Source organism: Rhincodon typus, chromosome 31 (assembly GCF_021869965.1).
Source record: "Rhincodon typus isolate 14 chromosome 31, sRhiTyp1.1, whole genome shotgun sequence".
Taxonomy (NCBI): domain Eukaryota; kingdom Metazoa; phylum Chordata; class Chondrichthyes; order Orectolobiformes; family Rhincodontidae; genus Rhincodon; species Rhincodon typus.
The window spans coordinates 25,491,406-25,509,414 of NC_063362.1; the positions used below are offsets into that span (position 1 = coordinate 25,491,406).

General features: G+C 39.8%; 1 protein-coding gene across 1 annotated transcript in view; it reads left to right on the forward strand.

Annotated features, from left to right (window-relative positions):
- Positions 1-3,760: 3,760 nt before the first annotated feature.
- rcc2 (regulator of chromosome condensation 2) overlaps positions 3,761-18,009 on the forward strand; it is a 32,499-nt gene continuing 18,250 nt past the window's right edge. The window contains exons 1-4 of the mRNA XM_020515746.2: positions 3,761-3,959; positions 4,487-4,648; positions 14,801-14,894; positions 17,336-17,479. Coding sequence (XP_020371335.1) covers positions 4,487-4,648; positions 14,801-14,894; positions 17,336-17,479 — 400 coding nt within the window. The 5' untranslated portion in view covers positions 3,761-3,959. The remainder of the gene's footprint in view (positions 3,960-4,486; positions 4,649-14,800; positions 14,895-17,335; positions 17,480-18,009) is intronic.

Here is an 18,009-nt window from a genome sequence, read left to right on the forward strand (position 1 = left end):
ATAGGAACTGAGAAAATGTAAATGCAGAAAGGCTAGAGAAGGAATATATCATACAAGAATTCTAACAGAAGGAAGTCAAAACTTTTGGAATAAAATTTCAGCAAAAAAGTGGGATTGATTTCATAAAATTATCATCAGAAGGATTTTCAACAGCTTTATTCTTTCTTTATTATAAAAACATGAAAATTACAGTACTGGTTCATTAATTCTAGGATATAAATGATTGCACTAGAGAAGGCTGTTACGACCAGATCTGAGTGAGGTGCCTCAAGTCATTACAGTTCCAGATGAATATCAGAATCTGTTAAGCTCCCAGGTGAGGAGGGATAAACTTGCTCCCCTTCTTTATTCATCTGGCCCTTCACTTTGTCCTAACAAGGTTAATTTAAAAAGGATCACACCTTTTATGGCTAGCTTTCTCCCAGATGAACTGAAGTTGTTTTAAAAGGAGCCAATTTAACCAGGTTCTCTTAAGTTAATTAAAGAATTAGTTTATTGGTTATTAAGCTTGAAAACAAAAAATAATGCAAGACATATACCCACAACAGGAATAAGTACTTGCTTTTAAAAGTCAGTAGACATAGGGGTCAGCCTCTCTGGGTGGTTCATGAAGAGTAGATACTTGAACATTGATAGTTAAACAGTCAATTTTGGGATTCTGGGCTTTGCAGTTACTTATCCTTTTGTCCTGTTTCCTCTTGATGGTTGTTGCTTGGTGGATCTCAGAGCAAGAGAGTCTTCTTGTCTTGTTTAATTTGAACAGGCTTGCTGACTAGTTGGTTTCTAGCATTCAGAGCAAGGGAGACCATTTACCTGGAATACATGGGTGAGAACTGTTGGCCCTCAGACTGTGACCTTCACTGTGCACTAGTGCTAGAACCCAGGTTAGGGTATTCATAAATACCCCAGTTCATTAGCTCATTTTCTTCCACTAACACATACAAATCAGATTACAGTCAGTTTTTAACACCTTTCTTGTGCATTCCTGGAAGGGCAAAACACAAAAACCGTTTGCAATGTGGCTTTCTGCTGAGAGGGGAGAGACAGGCAATCGGTACCTCTTCTTGTTATATCTCTCAATTTAAAATTTCCTTGTGCAACAATCCATGGCTCCCCTCAGGACTTTGCCTGACAGCATTGAATTTACATTCATAGTCTTTTTTTTGTCTATATAGTCTTCTGTTAAAGAGCACATTTTGGAATTAAAAATTAAAATGTCCGTAGTATTTGGGGTTCTGATCCGTGGTCACGACAAGATACACATGATGCTTGCAACGTTATTGTCAGGAATGAAGAATTTAGCTAAGTGGAAAGATTAGATAGGCTGAGGGGTTTTTTTTTGAAATAGAAGGGGGTGAACAAACATGTAATGTAGACGTATATGATAATCAGGTGCCTAAAGAAAGTAGCTAAGAAGAACCTATTTCCCTTAGCAGAGAGAGATCAATAACTATGGGGAAATTGGCAGAAGGATCAGTGGAAAGTTGAGGAGAAATTATTTTCACACAGAGGGTCTGCTTCAAGGCTGAAACCTCATCACATTTAATAAATACTTGAATATGGTCTTGAAGTGCCAAACCCATTAGCGTTATTTCCCAGAGCTGGGACATGTGATTAACCTGGATAGCTTTTTTTCAACCAGTACTGACAGGATGTTGACCATTGGCATGCAAAGATATTACATAAAGTCATATGCCTAGACCCCTGAACATATCTTTCAATAACCCTCTTCAAAAATCCTAACATTTCCTTCAACGTGAAGAAAGATATTATGCAGGATAGCTCCAAAGTACAAACCACTTTAATATACCTAATGTCCAAGTCAAATGCCATTTATCTGGCTACTCATCATTAAGTACTCATGAGAACAGCTTTGACAAAAAGATGCATCTCCTGTAGGATGATTTCCCACCAGAATGATCAATGAGTTTCATCTAATTCTGACTCTCATCACTTCAACAAGCTCTCTTCTTACAATAAATCTCCCTCATAGCTGGATGCTGGAACTCACAATGAGTGGAGGGACTGCTAAACAACATCTATCTATGGACCATCCATGATGAAAAAGCCTTTAACTATACAGTTTTATTTTGTAACTCTCTCATTAAAATCTCTCCACCACTTCCTCTCCTTTAAAAGACTTCTCAAAACCGATCTCTATGTTTAAACTTTGATCTCTCCACTTCATCCCTCTCTTCATTGAGTTCAGCATCTAATTCCCTATGCTTAGTTGTTAATTACCTTGGGACAGGTTTTATTTTAAAGATGTTACATGCTGGGTTCATTTATTAGATGTCACAGATGTACTCTTCATTACACCTTTGGTTATCATTGAAAAAAAGAGGACCAAATGCATTCTTCAATCACATTTCAGCACTGTCCTGAAATACCATATCCAGGTTAAATTTGCATCCACAATACATATTGAAATGAATTAAAAACAGGGGCATATATCCCTTTTTACAAATCAATTGCTTGGGCAATGCAAAGTTATAACACATTTATAGAGCACCCAGAATCATATTTTACAAATCAGGTCTCATATCTAGGGCTCTGTGTCTAAAACAATTTGATTACAGTGCAGGACAAGAAGTGGCCACTAAAAATCTAACAACTCTTTTTTTTAATTCACTCATGGGATTGGGGCTTCTCTGGCTAGGCTAGCATTGATTGCCCATTCCCAATTGCCCAGACAGCAGGAAAGAATCAACCACATCGCTGTGGGTCTGGAGACACTTGTAGGCCAGATCAGGTAAGGACAGCAGATTTCTTTCCCCAAACCAGATGGGTATAGATGACCAGATGAAACCACTAGGGTATACAACTTGTCTATGTTGTAGTCAAGAGGTGGCAAAAGAACATCAGTAACAGAAATCCACCACTCAACCCTTTGTGCCTGGACCATCATTTGATATGATGATGGCTGATGTCCACCTCAGGTGCACTTTCCTGATCAACTTATCTTTGTCTGCCTAAGAATCCATCAATCCCTAAGTTCAGTGACACATTATCATTTTTTGATGAGTTATTACCACAAGTAAATTGATGGTACCTGTTTGCTGAATACTGAAAGTGCAACTCAAGCTTATCAGTTATCTAATGACCTCACAAGAGTTGGGTGAATTGGATTCAAGAAAACATTGTTTGTGCAACTGACTTGCACAGATTTAGTGGAATCATCTCCAGCTCTGAATCCTAATACCCAATTTCACTCACTCTGACTTTTCTGGACTCCAAGGATTTTGGCCCACCATGTTAAAAAAGCTTTTAACCACCTAGTTTTATTCTGGAACTCTCTCCTTAAATCTCTCCACTAACCTTCCTTTCCTTTAAAAGATTTCTGAAAATTTATCTCTATGTCTACACTTTAATCTCTCCTCATCATTGGGTTCAGCATGTATTTCCTTATAATTAATTGTGAATTACCTTGGGGCAGTGTTTACATTAAAGATCCTACATAAATACAAGTTGTTGCATGAGGAGGTGCAAAGGTTAAAAAACAACTATCTTTGCTTCACTCTGCAGCTCAAGACTGAAAACTCTACTTTCCTTGTCCATGGTGCACACTTCATATCTCCCACCAAATTTCAATGCAAATATAATTACAACCAAAAAGGTTATTTGCTGTGAACCGAAATAAAAGCAATTTATCCAGATTTGAGTAAGCCAGGAAAATTATGTTTAAAGGGCCTCTCCCTGCCAGCAGATGTCAATGTCTGAGGAGTTTTCAGGGATTTCCTTTGTAAAAACTGCTTTTCCATCCTGAGATGACTGATTGTGAATAGAGAGCTGTCACATCATGTCACAGACACAGGGGCAGATTTACATTTTAACCTAACGGCGGGTGGGCTGGAATATATATTTAAAAAAAAGACCCGAGTAGAAAAACAACTCAGCCTCCCTCCCCCATAACACATTTGCAACAATCACATCATTTCTTCCCAATTAAACGAATCCAGGTACTTAAAGTTGATCTGAGAACGGGACGGAAAGGAGGAGGAGGAAGAGAGGGGAAAGAATAAAAAGCAACGCAGTTTGTGGCATGGTTTGGAGAAGGAAGGGGAAGGCGGAAGTTTGATGCTTTAATTATTTAGAATATATATAAATATATATAGATAAAAGAGGCAGACAGATGTGAGGCGGGTCCACGTGGTTTGTTTCAGACACAGATCTATTGTTCAGATCAATAAAAAGGCAGAGTCTGAGAGGGGGGGGGGGAAGAAAGGGGAAAGAAAGAAAGGAGACAAACCTAAAGGGTTTAAAACCCGGCAGGAGGAGGGGAAAAAGAAAGCAGATACGATTGAGTGACTTTCCATCAAGTTGAGCGGATATTTAATTACTTGGAGCGGCGGATTAAAGGAAAGGAATTAATTTGGCGATCTTCCTACTTTTTTTTTAAAAGAATTGGGGATTTTCTTTCTTTCTTTCTTCCTTTCCCCCCCACCCCCCCCTCCCCAACCACAACCTCCTCGTTGCCTCGGACAAGATGCCTCGCAAGAAGGTGGACAAAAAGAAAACGAAAGGTGGAAGGAAAAGGGAACGAGACTTCAGCGATGAAGAGGACCTGGAGCTGGAGCATCCCGGCAAGAAGATGGGCAAACCCGTCCTTCAGACCGTCAATGAACCGGAGGAGACCAAGGAAAAAATAGTAAGAAAGCTCGGGGCTTTGTGGCGGGGAGGGGACGGAGGGCAACTTCTTTCCACACCCACCCCCCCCCCCCCTCCCCAACATCTCTCGTCTTTCTTTTTTTTTTAAAAAAAAATCATTTAAATCAATCCTTCGACCTGTTTTAATCCTTCAAACAAAGCCCTTTTTTAAAAAAGAAAAATCATACAAATTAAAAGGGAAGCGGTTTCTCAAAAAAGTACCCACTTCCCCCCTTTCGAAAAGTTTATTTTTGAAGAAATTCTCTCCAACGTTTTAAACTTTAAAAGTGCAACTTTTCTTTTTAAAAAAAAAACTTTGTTTTTAAAAAAAAATGTTTCGATGCGCGAACAAAGAAGCCAGGCCCCGCAGAGCGACTCCTTTTTTTTTTCTTAATTGTTTTCATTTTTATTTTGAAGCGAGAGAGAGAGAGAGAAGCCGGTCTGAGTTTCTTTCCATTCTGTGGCTCGGCGTTTTTGTTTTTTTTTCCCCCACGCTGTCTATTATTTTTCGACTTTTAAAAGGAAGGATTGGAGGGTTTAGATTATTTCCACCCGCCGCACACTGACTTTTTTTAAATAAAAAGTGCCAAGACACTGTGTGTTTTGATTTTAAGTTTCTTTTCCCCCTCGAAAAGAATCTGTCTGTGAGGAGGGTTTTGTTTTGTGCGCGAGGGAGAGCCGCGGCCCAGGCAGGCTCCATCGAACGGCCGAGACGGCCTGCGGGAGGGATAATTTTTAAATGATGGAGAGTTTATACAAGTCTAAGCTCCGTTCTCCCTTTTTGGTGTTTGATGGGCGAAGGTTTTTTTTCTGTGGAGGTTTTTTTCGGGGCGGCAGGTGGTGCGGGGACCGAAGCTCTCGACTCGGCCGGGACTCGGGCTTCTGCCTCCGGACTAGGCCGCACGCCGAGCCCGTCTCCTCACCGTGCGGCACTTGTCCCACAACCCGACCTCGGCTTCTCCCCCGGGGGGGGGAGGAAACAAGCGTTGGGTGGGGGAAAATTACACTTATCACCGACGTATTTTCAATTCAAACTTCATTATTTTCCTTTTTGTTAATAAAAAAACTTCTCGCCATAGACGCTTTCTGGTTTTTCTACCTCTTCTAAAATTTTTTTCTTTCTAAAATCCGATGTCGCGGTGAAGAGGTTTGTTTGATTTAACTTACTTTCTTTTTATTTTGAAATTTAAATTTTTTTTTCGTCCGTTTCCGCTGCTCCAATTTCCCGCCATTTCGCGAGCGGCGGGGGCCGGTCACTGCGCGTGCGCCAGTCTCGCCTGTCAATCATCCCTGGATCCCCTGCGGTAGACCGGAGGTGCAAACTGGTGGTGGGAGAGAGAAAATTAGTGTTTAAAAAAAATCCTCCACTAGAAATGCAAAACCTTTGCAACGTTTTAAAGAATGGTGATAAAAGTTGAAATCTCCCAAGGCACGTGGTTAAACTTGAACTCGAGATGCTTTGTGTATATTTCACAAATCGTTGTCTGTCGTCCTTTGTGTACGGTGGAGAATTGCCTCTTTATTGCTAATAATACTGTTCATAATGATTCATGAAACTCTGTTTTACTACAGACCGGGTAGGACAGGAGACATGACACCAGCACTGTCTTTATGTAAACATGACTTATTAAATGTGTATTTGTCCAAACCGTGATTTAGGAACAGAGAGGAGTGGTAAGACTAGCCTACGGGAGGAAGGTGAAACTAGGAAGGTATGAAGCTCTGGTTCCGAAGCCCTGCAAGGTGTAATTTTAAAGCTTGAGATGGTGTAATGGTTTTCAGTATTTCAACACAGTGTGATTGTGGAGGACTGAACTTGGGAATTCAGGGATTGTTCGGCTCAGTTGACTGGATGACTGGTTTACGATGTAGTGTGGTCATGAAGATTCCTTCTTCTCAACCTCTCCATTTGCCTGAGGTGGGGTGACCCTCCGGTTAAACCACCACCAGTCATTTCTGAGAGCAGCCTCATGGCCCTCCTGGGAATGTAGTGCTTTTACGGTCCTGGAGAAGAGGAATATTGAGATGAAAGGTGTATATCTTGGGATTTGGATTTCAAAATAGTGGCAGAAGAATGTGGATAAGTTCTGTGAAGGTAATTATTTTTAAACCAGGACAGGAAGTAATTTGAACACTGACTCAAGCAAACCAGTTCCAAGAGGGCCCCTGACTGCATTCAAGTTCCTGGGAGAAACCCTGTAGTGTTTATGGATAAATATGTTATACTGTTGAGATTATGACTGACAGACTAAATGGACCAGAAAACTATTAGAATTAGTTTTGATTTCAGAACAGAAGGTTCATGGTTTCAGTTCAGAAGAGCCAGGAATTCAAGTCAGTTCCTCAGCATGAAAATTGACTCCCTTTTAAGGGAGTCAGTTATCTCAGCTGAGGAGGTTTCTAGCCTGGAGTTCCCAAACTGGGAAATCTTGGTTTGGAGCTTTTTTTAAATTGTTCAAACTCAAAGGGAGAGAATATTTTTCTGGGATTGAATCTCTGTAACAGGCTGTGTTGGGAAATGGGTTGAAACTTTTTATTTTGATGTTCTTTTTATTAAGTAACATTCACACGAAGCTACGCATATTTGTGACTAACAGTTGTTAACCAACAGCAAAAGTTAAACATGATATATAAACCCAGGCTTCATTCTGGGATTTGCTTTGTCCATTTTTTCATTTGCTGGGATCCTAACATTCACATGCTTTGTTTTTGGAACTTAGGTTGGCTAACAAAAGTTTAAGAGCAATGAAGCAAATCTTGGAGGGAAACAGGATTTCATTGCATAGCCTTGAGCTCTGCATCATCTTTGTGTGTATGTCTGTGAAGCATAGAATTAAAATGTACTCATCTTCCAAAACAGTTGTGTTGTGCAATTCTTCTTGGTAATTAAATATGTTTCCTTGCGAGGTAACAGAATTGATTGGCATAAGGAAAGCATCATTAAACATCTGCCCCTTGTTCAGTATCTTTGACCAACAATTGGGCAAAAGTAGTGAAATGACACAATATAGAGTTATATAGCACGAAAGCAAACCTTTCAGTCCAACCAGTCCATGCCGAACATAATTCCAAACTAAACTAGTCCCACCTGCCTGCTCCTGGCCCATCTCTCCAAACCTTTCCTATTCATATATCCATCCAAATGTCTTTTAAACATTGTAATTTAATTGCTTCCACCACTTCATCAAGTTCTTTCCACATGCAAACTACCCTGTTTTTAAAAAAAAATTGCCTCTTGTGTCTTTTCATTTAAATCTCTCTCCTCTTAAATGTGCCCCCAGTCTTGAAATTCCCCATCTTGGGGAAAAGGCAATTAACATCAACTCTATCCATACCTCTCATTATTTTATAAACTTCTACAAGGTCGCCTGTCTAAGCACCAGTGGAAAAAGTCCCAGCCTATCCAGCCGTTTCTTATAACTCAAACCTTCCATACGTGGCAACATCCTAATAAATCTCTTCAGCTTGTTAATATCCTTCCTATAACTGGGCTCAATATTACAGAAGAGACCTTGCCAACATCCAGTACAACCTCAACATAATGTCCTAACTCCTATACTCAAAAGGACAGAGCAATGAAGGCAAGCGTGCCAAATACCTTTTTAACCATCCTGTCCATATGTGATGCAAACTTCAAAAAATTATGTACCTGCATCTCTAGGTCCTTTGTTCTACAACACTACCCAAGGCCCTACCATTAACTGCATAAACCCTATCCTTGTTGTACCAAAATGTAATACCTTGTATTTATCCAGATTGAACTCTGAACTCTGTCATTTTTCAGCCAATTGACCATTTGATTAAGATCCCTTTGTAGTCTTAGAAAAACTTCTCCACTGTCTACAATGCCATCAATTTTGTTTTCAACTGCAAATTTACTAACCATGCCTTCAATATTCTCATCCAAATCATTTATATAAATGATCAAACAGAAGAGGATCCAGAAAAAATCGCAGTGGAGCACCACTGGTCACAGGCCTCAGTCCAAAAAACAATCCTCCATCGTTACTTTCTGTTTCCTGCCGTTAAGCTAATTATGTATCCATTTGGCAAACTCACCCTGAATCCCATGTGCCCTAACTTTACTAAATAATCTATCATGCGGAACCTTGTCAAATCCAAATAAACAATGTCTACTGCTCTGTCATCAATCTTTTTGGTAACTTTCTCAAAAAACTCAATCAAGTTTGTGAGATATGACTTTCTTCCTACAAAACCATGTTGACTATCCCTAATCAATTTTTGCCTCTAAATGTCCACAAATCCTATCTTTTCTCATCACCTCCAACAATTTACCGTTAACCAAAGTCAGACTCGCAGGTTTGTCCTTCCCCAGTTTCTCCAACATTGGACATTTTCCAGTCATCAGACATCTCACCTGTAGTTATAGATGATGCAAATATTTCTGCAAGGGACCTCGTAATTTCCTCCCTTACTTTCTCAACATGCTGAGATACATCAGATCGGGTCCCAAAGGTTTATCCACTTTTATATTTTGAGACACCTCAAACTTCCTCTTCTGTAATGTGAACTGTTTTAAAGACGAAGTTTAGTTTATTTCAATGTATTTTCTAGACTCCATTTATTTCTCCATGTCAGTTTTTACTGTAATATTCATTTAGTATCGCTCCCATCTCCTGGGGTTCAATGCAGTCCTTAATCCTTAAGAGGCCCACCCCTCTCTCTAGTTATCCTCTTGCTCTTAATGTATTTGTGAAACATCTTTATTATCCTTACCCCTATCTGCCAGTGTGATCTCAGATCCCTCTTTGCCTTCCTGATCTCTGTATTGAATGCCTCTACACTCTTTTTATATTGATTTAAGAGATTCAATTGAACCAAGTTATCTATATCTTTAAAAAACTTCTCTTTATTCTTGACAGCAACCTCTTTTTCTTTATTCATCCATTGTTCCTTAATCTTACTAGCGCTTTCACTCTAACAGGAGCAAAATGCTTCTGACCTCTCGAATGCTTCCCACTTGTCAGACATCCTTTTACTTGTGAACGGTCTACTCCAAACAACTTTTGAAAGTTCTTGTCTCATATCATTCATGTTTGCCTTACTCCAATTAAAAACTTCAGCCTTTATGGAAGACTTATCCTTTCCATAACTATTTTGAAACTAATACAATTCTAATAGCTAGACCCAAAGTGCTCCCCCACTTCTGTCACCTGCCCTGCTTTATTGCTCAAAAGTAGGTCTAGTTTTTGTGCCTTTTCTAGTAGGAGCATCCAAGTATTGATAAAGAAAATTTTCTTGAGTGCATTTGACAAATTCTTCATCACCCAAACCTTAACACTATGGTAGTCCCAGTCAATGTTTGGTTGGAAAATTTAAACCCCCACCCCCATTATTACAACCATATTATTCTTGCATATGCCTGAGATTTCCCTACATATTTGTTTCTCCATTTCTCTCTCCCCTTTGGGGAGCCTTTAGTACAATCCCATCAAAGTGATCTTTCCTTCCTTATTTGTAACTTCTGCCCATATATTTTCACTGGGTAACTTGTTTTTTCAGAATCAAGTCTTCCCTAGTGATAACAGTAATGTATTCCTTAATCAAAAACACCACAAACTGAGTCCGTCACCCACCCCACAACTCCTTTTTACATCCTTCCTATAACATCTAAAACCAGGAACATTGATCTGCTAGTCTTCTCCATCTCAGCCAAGTTTCTGTAATAGCTATATTGTCCCAATCCTGTGTTGTTTTTTTTTAAAAAATGTCCTGAATTCATTCACCTTATCAGTAAGACCCCTTGCATTGAAGTAAATGCAGTTTAGTTCTCCAGAGTTACTACATACCCTGACTCTCTTGTCTTTTCTAATTGATGTGCTTTCCTCCATTCAGAACCTACCCCATCAATTCTTCCATTTACACTACTACTTAGAATTCTTCCACTCGCCTTCTCTATCAGTGTGAAAGTCTCCCTTGATAGAATGAGCAAATCTGCCTGCTAAGATATTGGTCCCTTTTACAGTTCAGGTTAGACCCATCCTTTTTGAACAGGTCTTTTCTGTCCCAAAAGACATTCCAATTGTCCAAAAACTCGAATCCCTGAACAATACACCAGCTCTTCAGTCATTGAATTATTTCCTTTTTAACCTTTTGTTCCTGCCCTCATTAGAGTTTAGCATTGAGAGTAAATCTGAAATTACTAGTTTTAAGTTTTTTTTATATAAACTCTACCTAACTTCTTAAATTCACTATACTGCTTTAATCTTTTCCCTAAAAATGTCATTCCTACCAATGTGTACAATAATTTCTGGCTTCTCAATCTCGCCTTTAATAATATGCTTGAAATGTTTAGAAATGTCCTTATCTGGGTCCTTTGTGTCGTAAGTCTCTGGATCTGATCTCAGAAATCTGAGGAAGCAGCTTCCTTTGCTTCTAATGGATGGCAGTACAAAATGGCCTCTTTGCAAGGCCATTGATCCTGGACTACTGTTGTGCCATTTAAACTTTAATTTTGTAGTTTGTAAAATGGGACAGTGCCTTTCAGCAAAACGTTTCAGTGGAGACTTTACTGCTTGAATTTGCTGTTTGTGATGTTGCACTGCTAAGTCCTTTTGGTACTGGAAGTGAGACATAAGCCCAACAAGTACAGAAGTTATAAACACTCATACTTTTTGACACTTCATGTTTTGTGTTTCTCCAAATTTCTTCATTCTGGATGCAGTGATTGCTTCTGGTGTCTAATGCTAATTTGTCTAAGTGCTGATAGTGAATGCCAGGAGGATTTGAATCTGATTTTCCTGTATTCATATTCAAGAGTCTGGATTTGAACTAGAGGTTTTCTTTAGTTTGTACAGGACAGAATGAGTCAATTTTACTTGTTAGGTTGACTATAACACTCATTTTTTTTCGTTTTGTTGGAATATGTACTGTTTAAATATGGCTAAGCCCTGCATGTCACAAAAAGCTCTTGCAAGGTGAAAAACAAATATGTTGGTATAGCAGTTGCCTTCAACATTGTTCTTTTTTAAGTTTGTGACAGTTCTTCCATAAAAATGCAACGATGGGTAGTCTTCATTATTTTAAAGCTGCCTATCATGTGCTTTCGTGTCTCTTTTCTACCTATTTTGTTTTGAGTATATCAAAAGCCTTCAACATTCAAACTTTGCACTCCATCCTGGGATGATATGTGTATTATTCCTCTTAATGATGATATAGCCACAGAAACAAAAGGTGTTTTGTGAAAGATATTCAGTCATATTGACCTTTTTTTTTGTGGTAATCTCAAACTAGTTGCTTTTATAGGGCAAGGTAAACACTCGGCTAGCAATTTTTTGCACTTTTGTCAAGGTGAGATTTGTGCAAGATTTGAGGTTGATCCTCTTTGATTACCCTGCAAGTGAGGGACATGAGCATTCCTCTTGGTCTCAAGAGGGTGATGAGCACAATTTGAGAAACCTCGAGCTTTCAGTGTTGTTTGGAGTAAGCGTTAAAGATCTGAGGTGTATCTGTAGAGTATCTTTGCACGTTGATGAAATTGGTCTGTTAGATTTTTATGGTGTAAAATCAGCAGGGTCTTGATTGAAATTCTCCATCTTGGAGATGGCAGAAGCAGATGTACTGGATGAAGTGACCTAACTTTCCAGATTCCAGAACTGATACAGAATCTGTACATCTTGGCAGTGAGATGATGGATCACTATGGCACAGCCTAATCATCAGAACTGTGGGGAAAATGTGTGCTGTCAATCAGATCAAATGACCTGTTGCTGGACAAATAGACCAAGATGTAGGAAGAACTATTCTGCAGGCCTGCCTCCAAGGCATTGCACCAAGCTTCCATACCCAAAGAGATGAGTGTCTCTCTCTGAAGCCTCAAAGCCAATCTGATAAACAACCCCACTCCACATGTTCTGTCTACCCCACTGGGCCTGGATTCTCTGCACTTTCAAAGAATGAGAGGTGATCTTACTGAAACTTCCAAAATACTTCGAGATAATCAGTCAGGCTAGATGCAGGTAAGATGTTTTCTGTGCTTGGTGAGTCAAAAGTGGAGTGGGATGGGTGCAGTTTTTTTTTAAAAAAAAAAAAAGTGGGATGCCATTTGGGTGCAATCTGAGATTTTTGTTTTTGTTTTAAGAGTTGTGAACCTTGTTGAATTCTCTGCCATAGCTGACTGTAGAAGCTCAGTCTTTGAGAATGTTTCGGGTAGCAATTGATATAATTTTTGACGAGTGGCATACAGGGTTATGGGGATAATATGGGTAAAAGGTATTGAAGTGTTCAATCGGCTGTGATTATATTGCATGGTAAGCTAGGCCTGATGTCTGAATGGCCTTTACTGTCCCTGTGTCACTGAATCGCTCACTCTCTCTCTTTGTAGAAGATTGTACGTGACTGTGTCTGTGTCTGTGTCTCCATCTGCAAATATGATGTGGTCTGCATCCTTTCCTGCAAGTCATGCAGAAGACTCGTTGGCTGGGTGGAGTTAGTTAACATGGCAAAGGAAGGACTAAATTAAAATAAGTGCTTTCAATACTTGGAATTTTTTGTTTTTTGATTTGTAGCCAGATGAAGACTGCGTTGCTATTTGCTAATGATGAGCCATGTGATTCCATTCTGTCACAACATATTGCAAAGCCACTCCTGATGACCAGCATTGCTGATGCTAGAGATCCAAAATTAAACTAACTATCACTTAGGAATGTGCAATTTTCCAGCACCATCCCTTCCATTGATGTCTCGATGCTTTTGTCTAAAAAGCCATTTTGCTTATAGGGGTTTTGTGTATCAAATAGATCACAGATGTGTTGAATCTAACTTTGCACATCTAGCTACTGGTCTCAGGAGATTTGAGAACCAGCTAGAAATGGAAAGGCCCATTGAAGACTTGTCATCACTTGATCCCCAGTAATGTGGCTAGCTACATGGACCAGACTGTTAGAAAATGGGAACACTCGGTATTATTATTGTTTTCCAAAAAAGAGCTAAAATGCAACACTTATAGGACCCCTCTTTATCTTGTTATTTTGATCACTCCTAGATTTGTGACTGTAAAACCTGTTGTCTTTAAGACGTGCCTTTGTGTCTTAGTCTGTGGAGCTAGCCATGGGAGCACTGACTCATGGAAGGCTTTTGTTACTGTTTTGAAGCAGATGCTCCAAAAAAACCCACAGAAACGGGCCGTTCCATAATTTAGATTTTTCTTTTGATGGGGCTGTTTTGGAAAGTGTTTTTTTAACATGCGCTTGTCACGAAGGTTTTGACGTGTGATGAAGTCATAAATCAGAGGTTTGTGGGTGGTTCCATCATGCCAATTCTGTGAAGAGTTTTCTGGTGCACTCTGCAAGCCTATGAACTAAATGGGCTTTTGATCTCTCAACTTGGGCTTGTCTGCAGCCTTGGCATGCAGAAGATTGTGGTTTGCTGATTTGTCTTAAGTCAGATGACTAAGTTGCTCTTAATTATCGAAATGCCATCAAAAAGTGTTCAGACAAGATGCTGGAAACACTTTCTAGGTCAGTAGAGTTTGTCGATTTTCCTCAGATTTGTATCATCCGGCGTTCTTCTTTGTAATAAGTAGCAATACTGAAATAAAGTCAGAAAATGCTGGGATAACTCCGGAAGAGTAGCTGTATCTATGTAAAGAGAAGTGAGATTAAAATTTTCGGTCTGATCTTTCATCTGTTTCTCTCTCCACAGTCCTGCTGAATGTTTCTAGCATTCTTTGTTTTTATTTCAGATTTCCAGGCTCCGCAGTATTTAACTAGCGATATTGCTGGGTAGGAGGAGGCCTATGTGGAACACAAGTACCAGCATAGGCCAGTTGATCCAAATGACCTGTTTCTGTGCCGTAAATTCTATGTAATTCTGCTGTCTTCAGGATTTCTACTGTGTGTGTGGGTGTGTGTTTATGTCAGTTTTGTTTTAGATTTATGGTGTGGGGATGCACAAAGAGTTGTTTCTGTTATAGGTGTTTCATCTAATATACTGATGTAATTGGACCAGGAAGCCATTGTGTATGTCTGCCACAACTGTCTTTTTTTTAAATTTTAAAAGCCAGCAGCTCAAATTTTCATGTGACGGAAAATGGGAAATGATTGTCGTCATGTTTCTGCTGCCATATAATTTAATGACCCTTTCTCTTTTGCATATCTCTCCGCCTAAGTGTTTCTCTCAATGCTTTCCCACAGAAACTAGAAGGATCCAAGTGCAAAGGTCAGCTTCTCATCTGTGGAGCCACAAACTGGGACTTGATTGGTCGTAAAGAAGTTCCTAAGCAACAAGGTAGGTTATTGCGCTTCCTAATGTGTAGCTGTGTCTTTACCCTTTCCAGTTGGCACTGGTATCTGTGAGTGTGAAAATGAGGTTCAGCAATCAGTTTTATTAGAGTCAATGTTTTAGGTTTGAGTTCAAAAGATGGTGGGGGTGTGCACACTTGTGGGTGAATTGCACTCAACACTGAGGAGGGTGTAAGTGGTATGTTGCACATTGCACAACCTTCCTATTTTGAGGAGATTGCTTGTAGTAGTTACTCAATGAGTTGCTGAGGAGGAAGGAGGAAACCAACACACAGCTCTGCAAAAAGGCAATCAATGAAGAACTCATCCAAGAGCAATACCAAGAACTATAACCCAATTTCCCATGAGCAAATAGTCCTGCATCTTGCCTGCCCTCTGCTACTGGCTATCACAGGATCCAGCCACCATGCAGAAATCAAAGCCAGCACAAAATCAATGTTACAGACCAAATTTATAAATGAAAACGCATTGCATTGATAATTCCATAATAGCTCTTGTGCATTACCTTAATGCCGGTCTTGTGTCAGTGGCAGTCTGAGTGCTTCTATGGCTTTGGACTTCGTTACACTAAATGGGCCTGAACTGGCTGATGGGCAACAGCAAAGATGTTGAGAGTTGAGCTGCTGCCAGTGCACCACCCAGAATCTAATTCAGCTATTGTAGTAACCTGTTAGAGAACGGATATTTGAATTGACGTGACGTCCTCGATGTCTCTTTGCACAGAAATCCCCAACCATAACAGCAGTCTGAGCTTGCATGATAGTTAGATGATCCTTGCCTGACAGCAGCCAGGAGGATGAATATATTCTCAATGATTTCATCCCCACTTTTTTTTTGTTGCAACAATTTCAGACTCCATAAAAGTCATTGCCATTTCCTTTCTTTAGGGGTTAGGGCATGCCGGTTCACTTACCCCACCTCTTCAGTTACTTTCTGTTTGTGCATTGCCTTCCCCTAAAAGAGCGGGGGAAGGGTACTGTGCAGTCTGTTTAGCCAACAATGACTGACTGTCTTGATTGAATAGTTAATGTGTGGTGTAGATGTGAAGGTTTGAGTATATAGTCAAACATATACAAATGTCAGGTATGAGCCTTGATTTAATAAAGGTTATTAGCTGTAAAATGGTGGCGACATGGTGCAATGAGCAGTTCCTGAGTTCATTGGTACAGGTGATTAGAATATGACATTTGAAGATTCATTCACTAACCTTAACCAGCCCTCTTATTGTTGATCTTGTGGCACCGCTTTGAGATTAGATTTCTGGCCTTGACCAATTTGCCCCCACAGTCTTCTGAGCCTGTCTGCAGGAAGTTCATCTCTTCTCCTCCCCTAATCCTCCAAATCATCAACTAAGATTTCCAAGGCAGCATACAGAAATCTTGGAGCAATCTTGTGCCATTCTTCAATGATTCCCAGGTGACATTCACTTCTGGAATGACTGACTATTTGCTGACCACCAATAAATGTTAGTGTTACGTAGTGCTAGCCCTTGCACTAGTGACCCCCTGTAGCCAGCCAATAGCCAGGCTTGGACCAAACACTGAAAATAGTGGAAAAAGTCTAGGTCTGACAGCATCTGTGGAAAGAATAAGAGTTAATGTTAGTCCGGTCTGACTTCTTCAGACTCCTCTTCAGTTCTGAAGAAGTCACATCAGATTAAACATTCATGCTTGTTATTCTCTCCACAGATGCTGCCAGACCTGCTGAGTTTCTCCACTGTTCTGTCTTTGTTTCAGATTTCCATTATCAGCCATATTTTGCTTTTATAATAGCTTGGGTCGATTTTTGTTTTGTGTTGAAATTATTGAAATGAGCAGGCAGAAAGCATTGGCAAGATGCCTGTATTGCAATCGATGGGTAGGGGCTAATTGTTCAAAGTGATCCCTTTGGCTGTTTCCAGGGCTGTTCAATTTGGTCCTCCATATGTTCTTAATTTTATCACCTCAAATTTCTCCCCTTTTGCAGTTCACTTTAAAACTGTAACTGTATGAATGACAAGCTTCCTATGTCTTCTGATTTCTGCCTGTGATGAGGTTTGTGTGAGGCCATTTCATTAAATAGTTCTATTTGAATTGCTATCTGTTTACTCAAAACATCACTGGTGTTTTGAGACTTAAAATGTTGTGGAGTAGACTTGACACTCCACTTCCATTTGGCTGTTAGTAGTTCAACTGGTTTTTAACCTGTTTTCATTAGATATTCATTTTATTTGCTGTATACACTTTGAGAATCACTTGCCTGTTTTATTTGAGGAGCAACTTGGGTGGTCACACTGTTTGCACACATCTGGTAATTACAGTACAGTAATCCCAGAACCAACAATTTTCTGTTTGTGACGGGTGAATGACAGTGTCAGACAACTATGTGGTATTGTTATTTTGGACATTTGTTGGTGGGCTATCGCTAAACTTGCTTTATTTATTTCAGCTGCATACCGCAACCTGGGGCAGAATCTGTGGGGTCCAAATCGTTACGGGTGTCTCTCAGGAATACGAGTGCGGACAGTGTCGTCAGGATCTTGTGCTGCTCATAATCTCATCATTACAACAGAAGGGAAGATCTGGAGCTGGGGTAGGTAGCTGGAAACTGTAAGAAGTGCAGCTGGATTGAGTTTGAGAACTTTGTGAATCCTGATAATCTCCCATTACTTTTATCTCTTTAATCATCTGTCAGTTACTGACTGACGAAAATTTGCTTATCAAGTTTGCACGCAAATACTCTTGAATGCACTTCAAAACTTGATTAACCACCTAAAAAGCCGAAAGTTGTTTGTCCTCTTGTTGAGGGAAGACTTGACTCGTTATTCAATTTCATCCCGCCGTCTTTCTTGGGAGAAGGTGAATTACTGATTCCTTTTCCATCCTGCTGTTCAACCTGCCATGTATTTGAGTGATTTGCTGTGATGGAAATGTAATTTACAGCATTGAAATCGGTCATGTAACCCAATTCGTGCATTCTGATGTTTATACCCTTCCCACTCCTTCAATTAACTCCTTCATTTCTCACATGCTAATCCAGCATTCCCCTAAATTAATCTATGCCATTGTTCTAAACTGCTTGTTGTAGTGAGTTCCAAGTTTAACCAATTTCTAGGTAAAGAA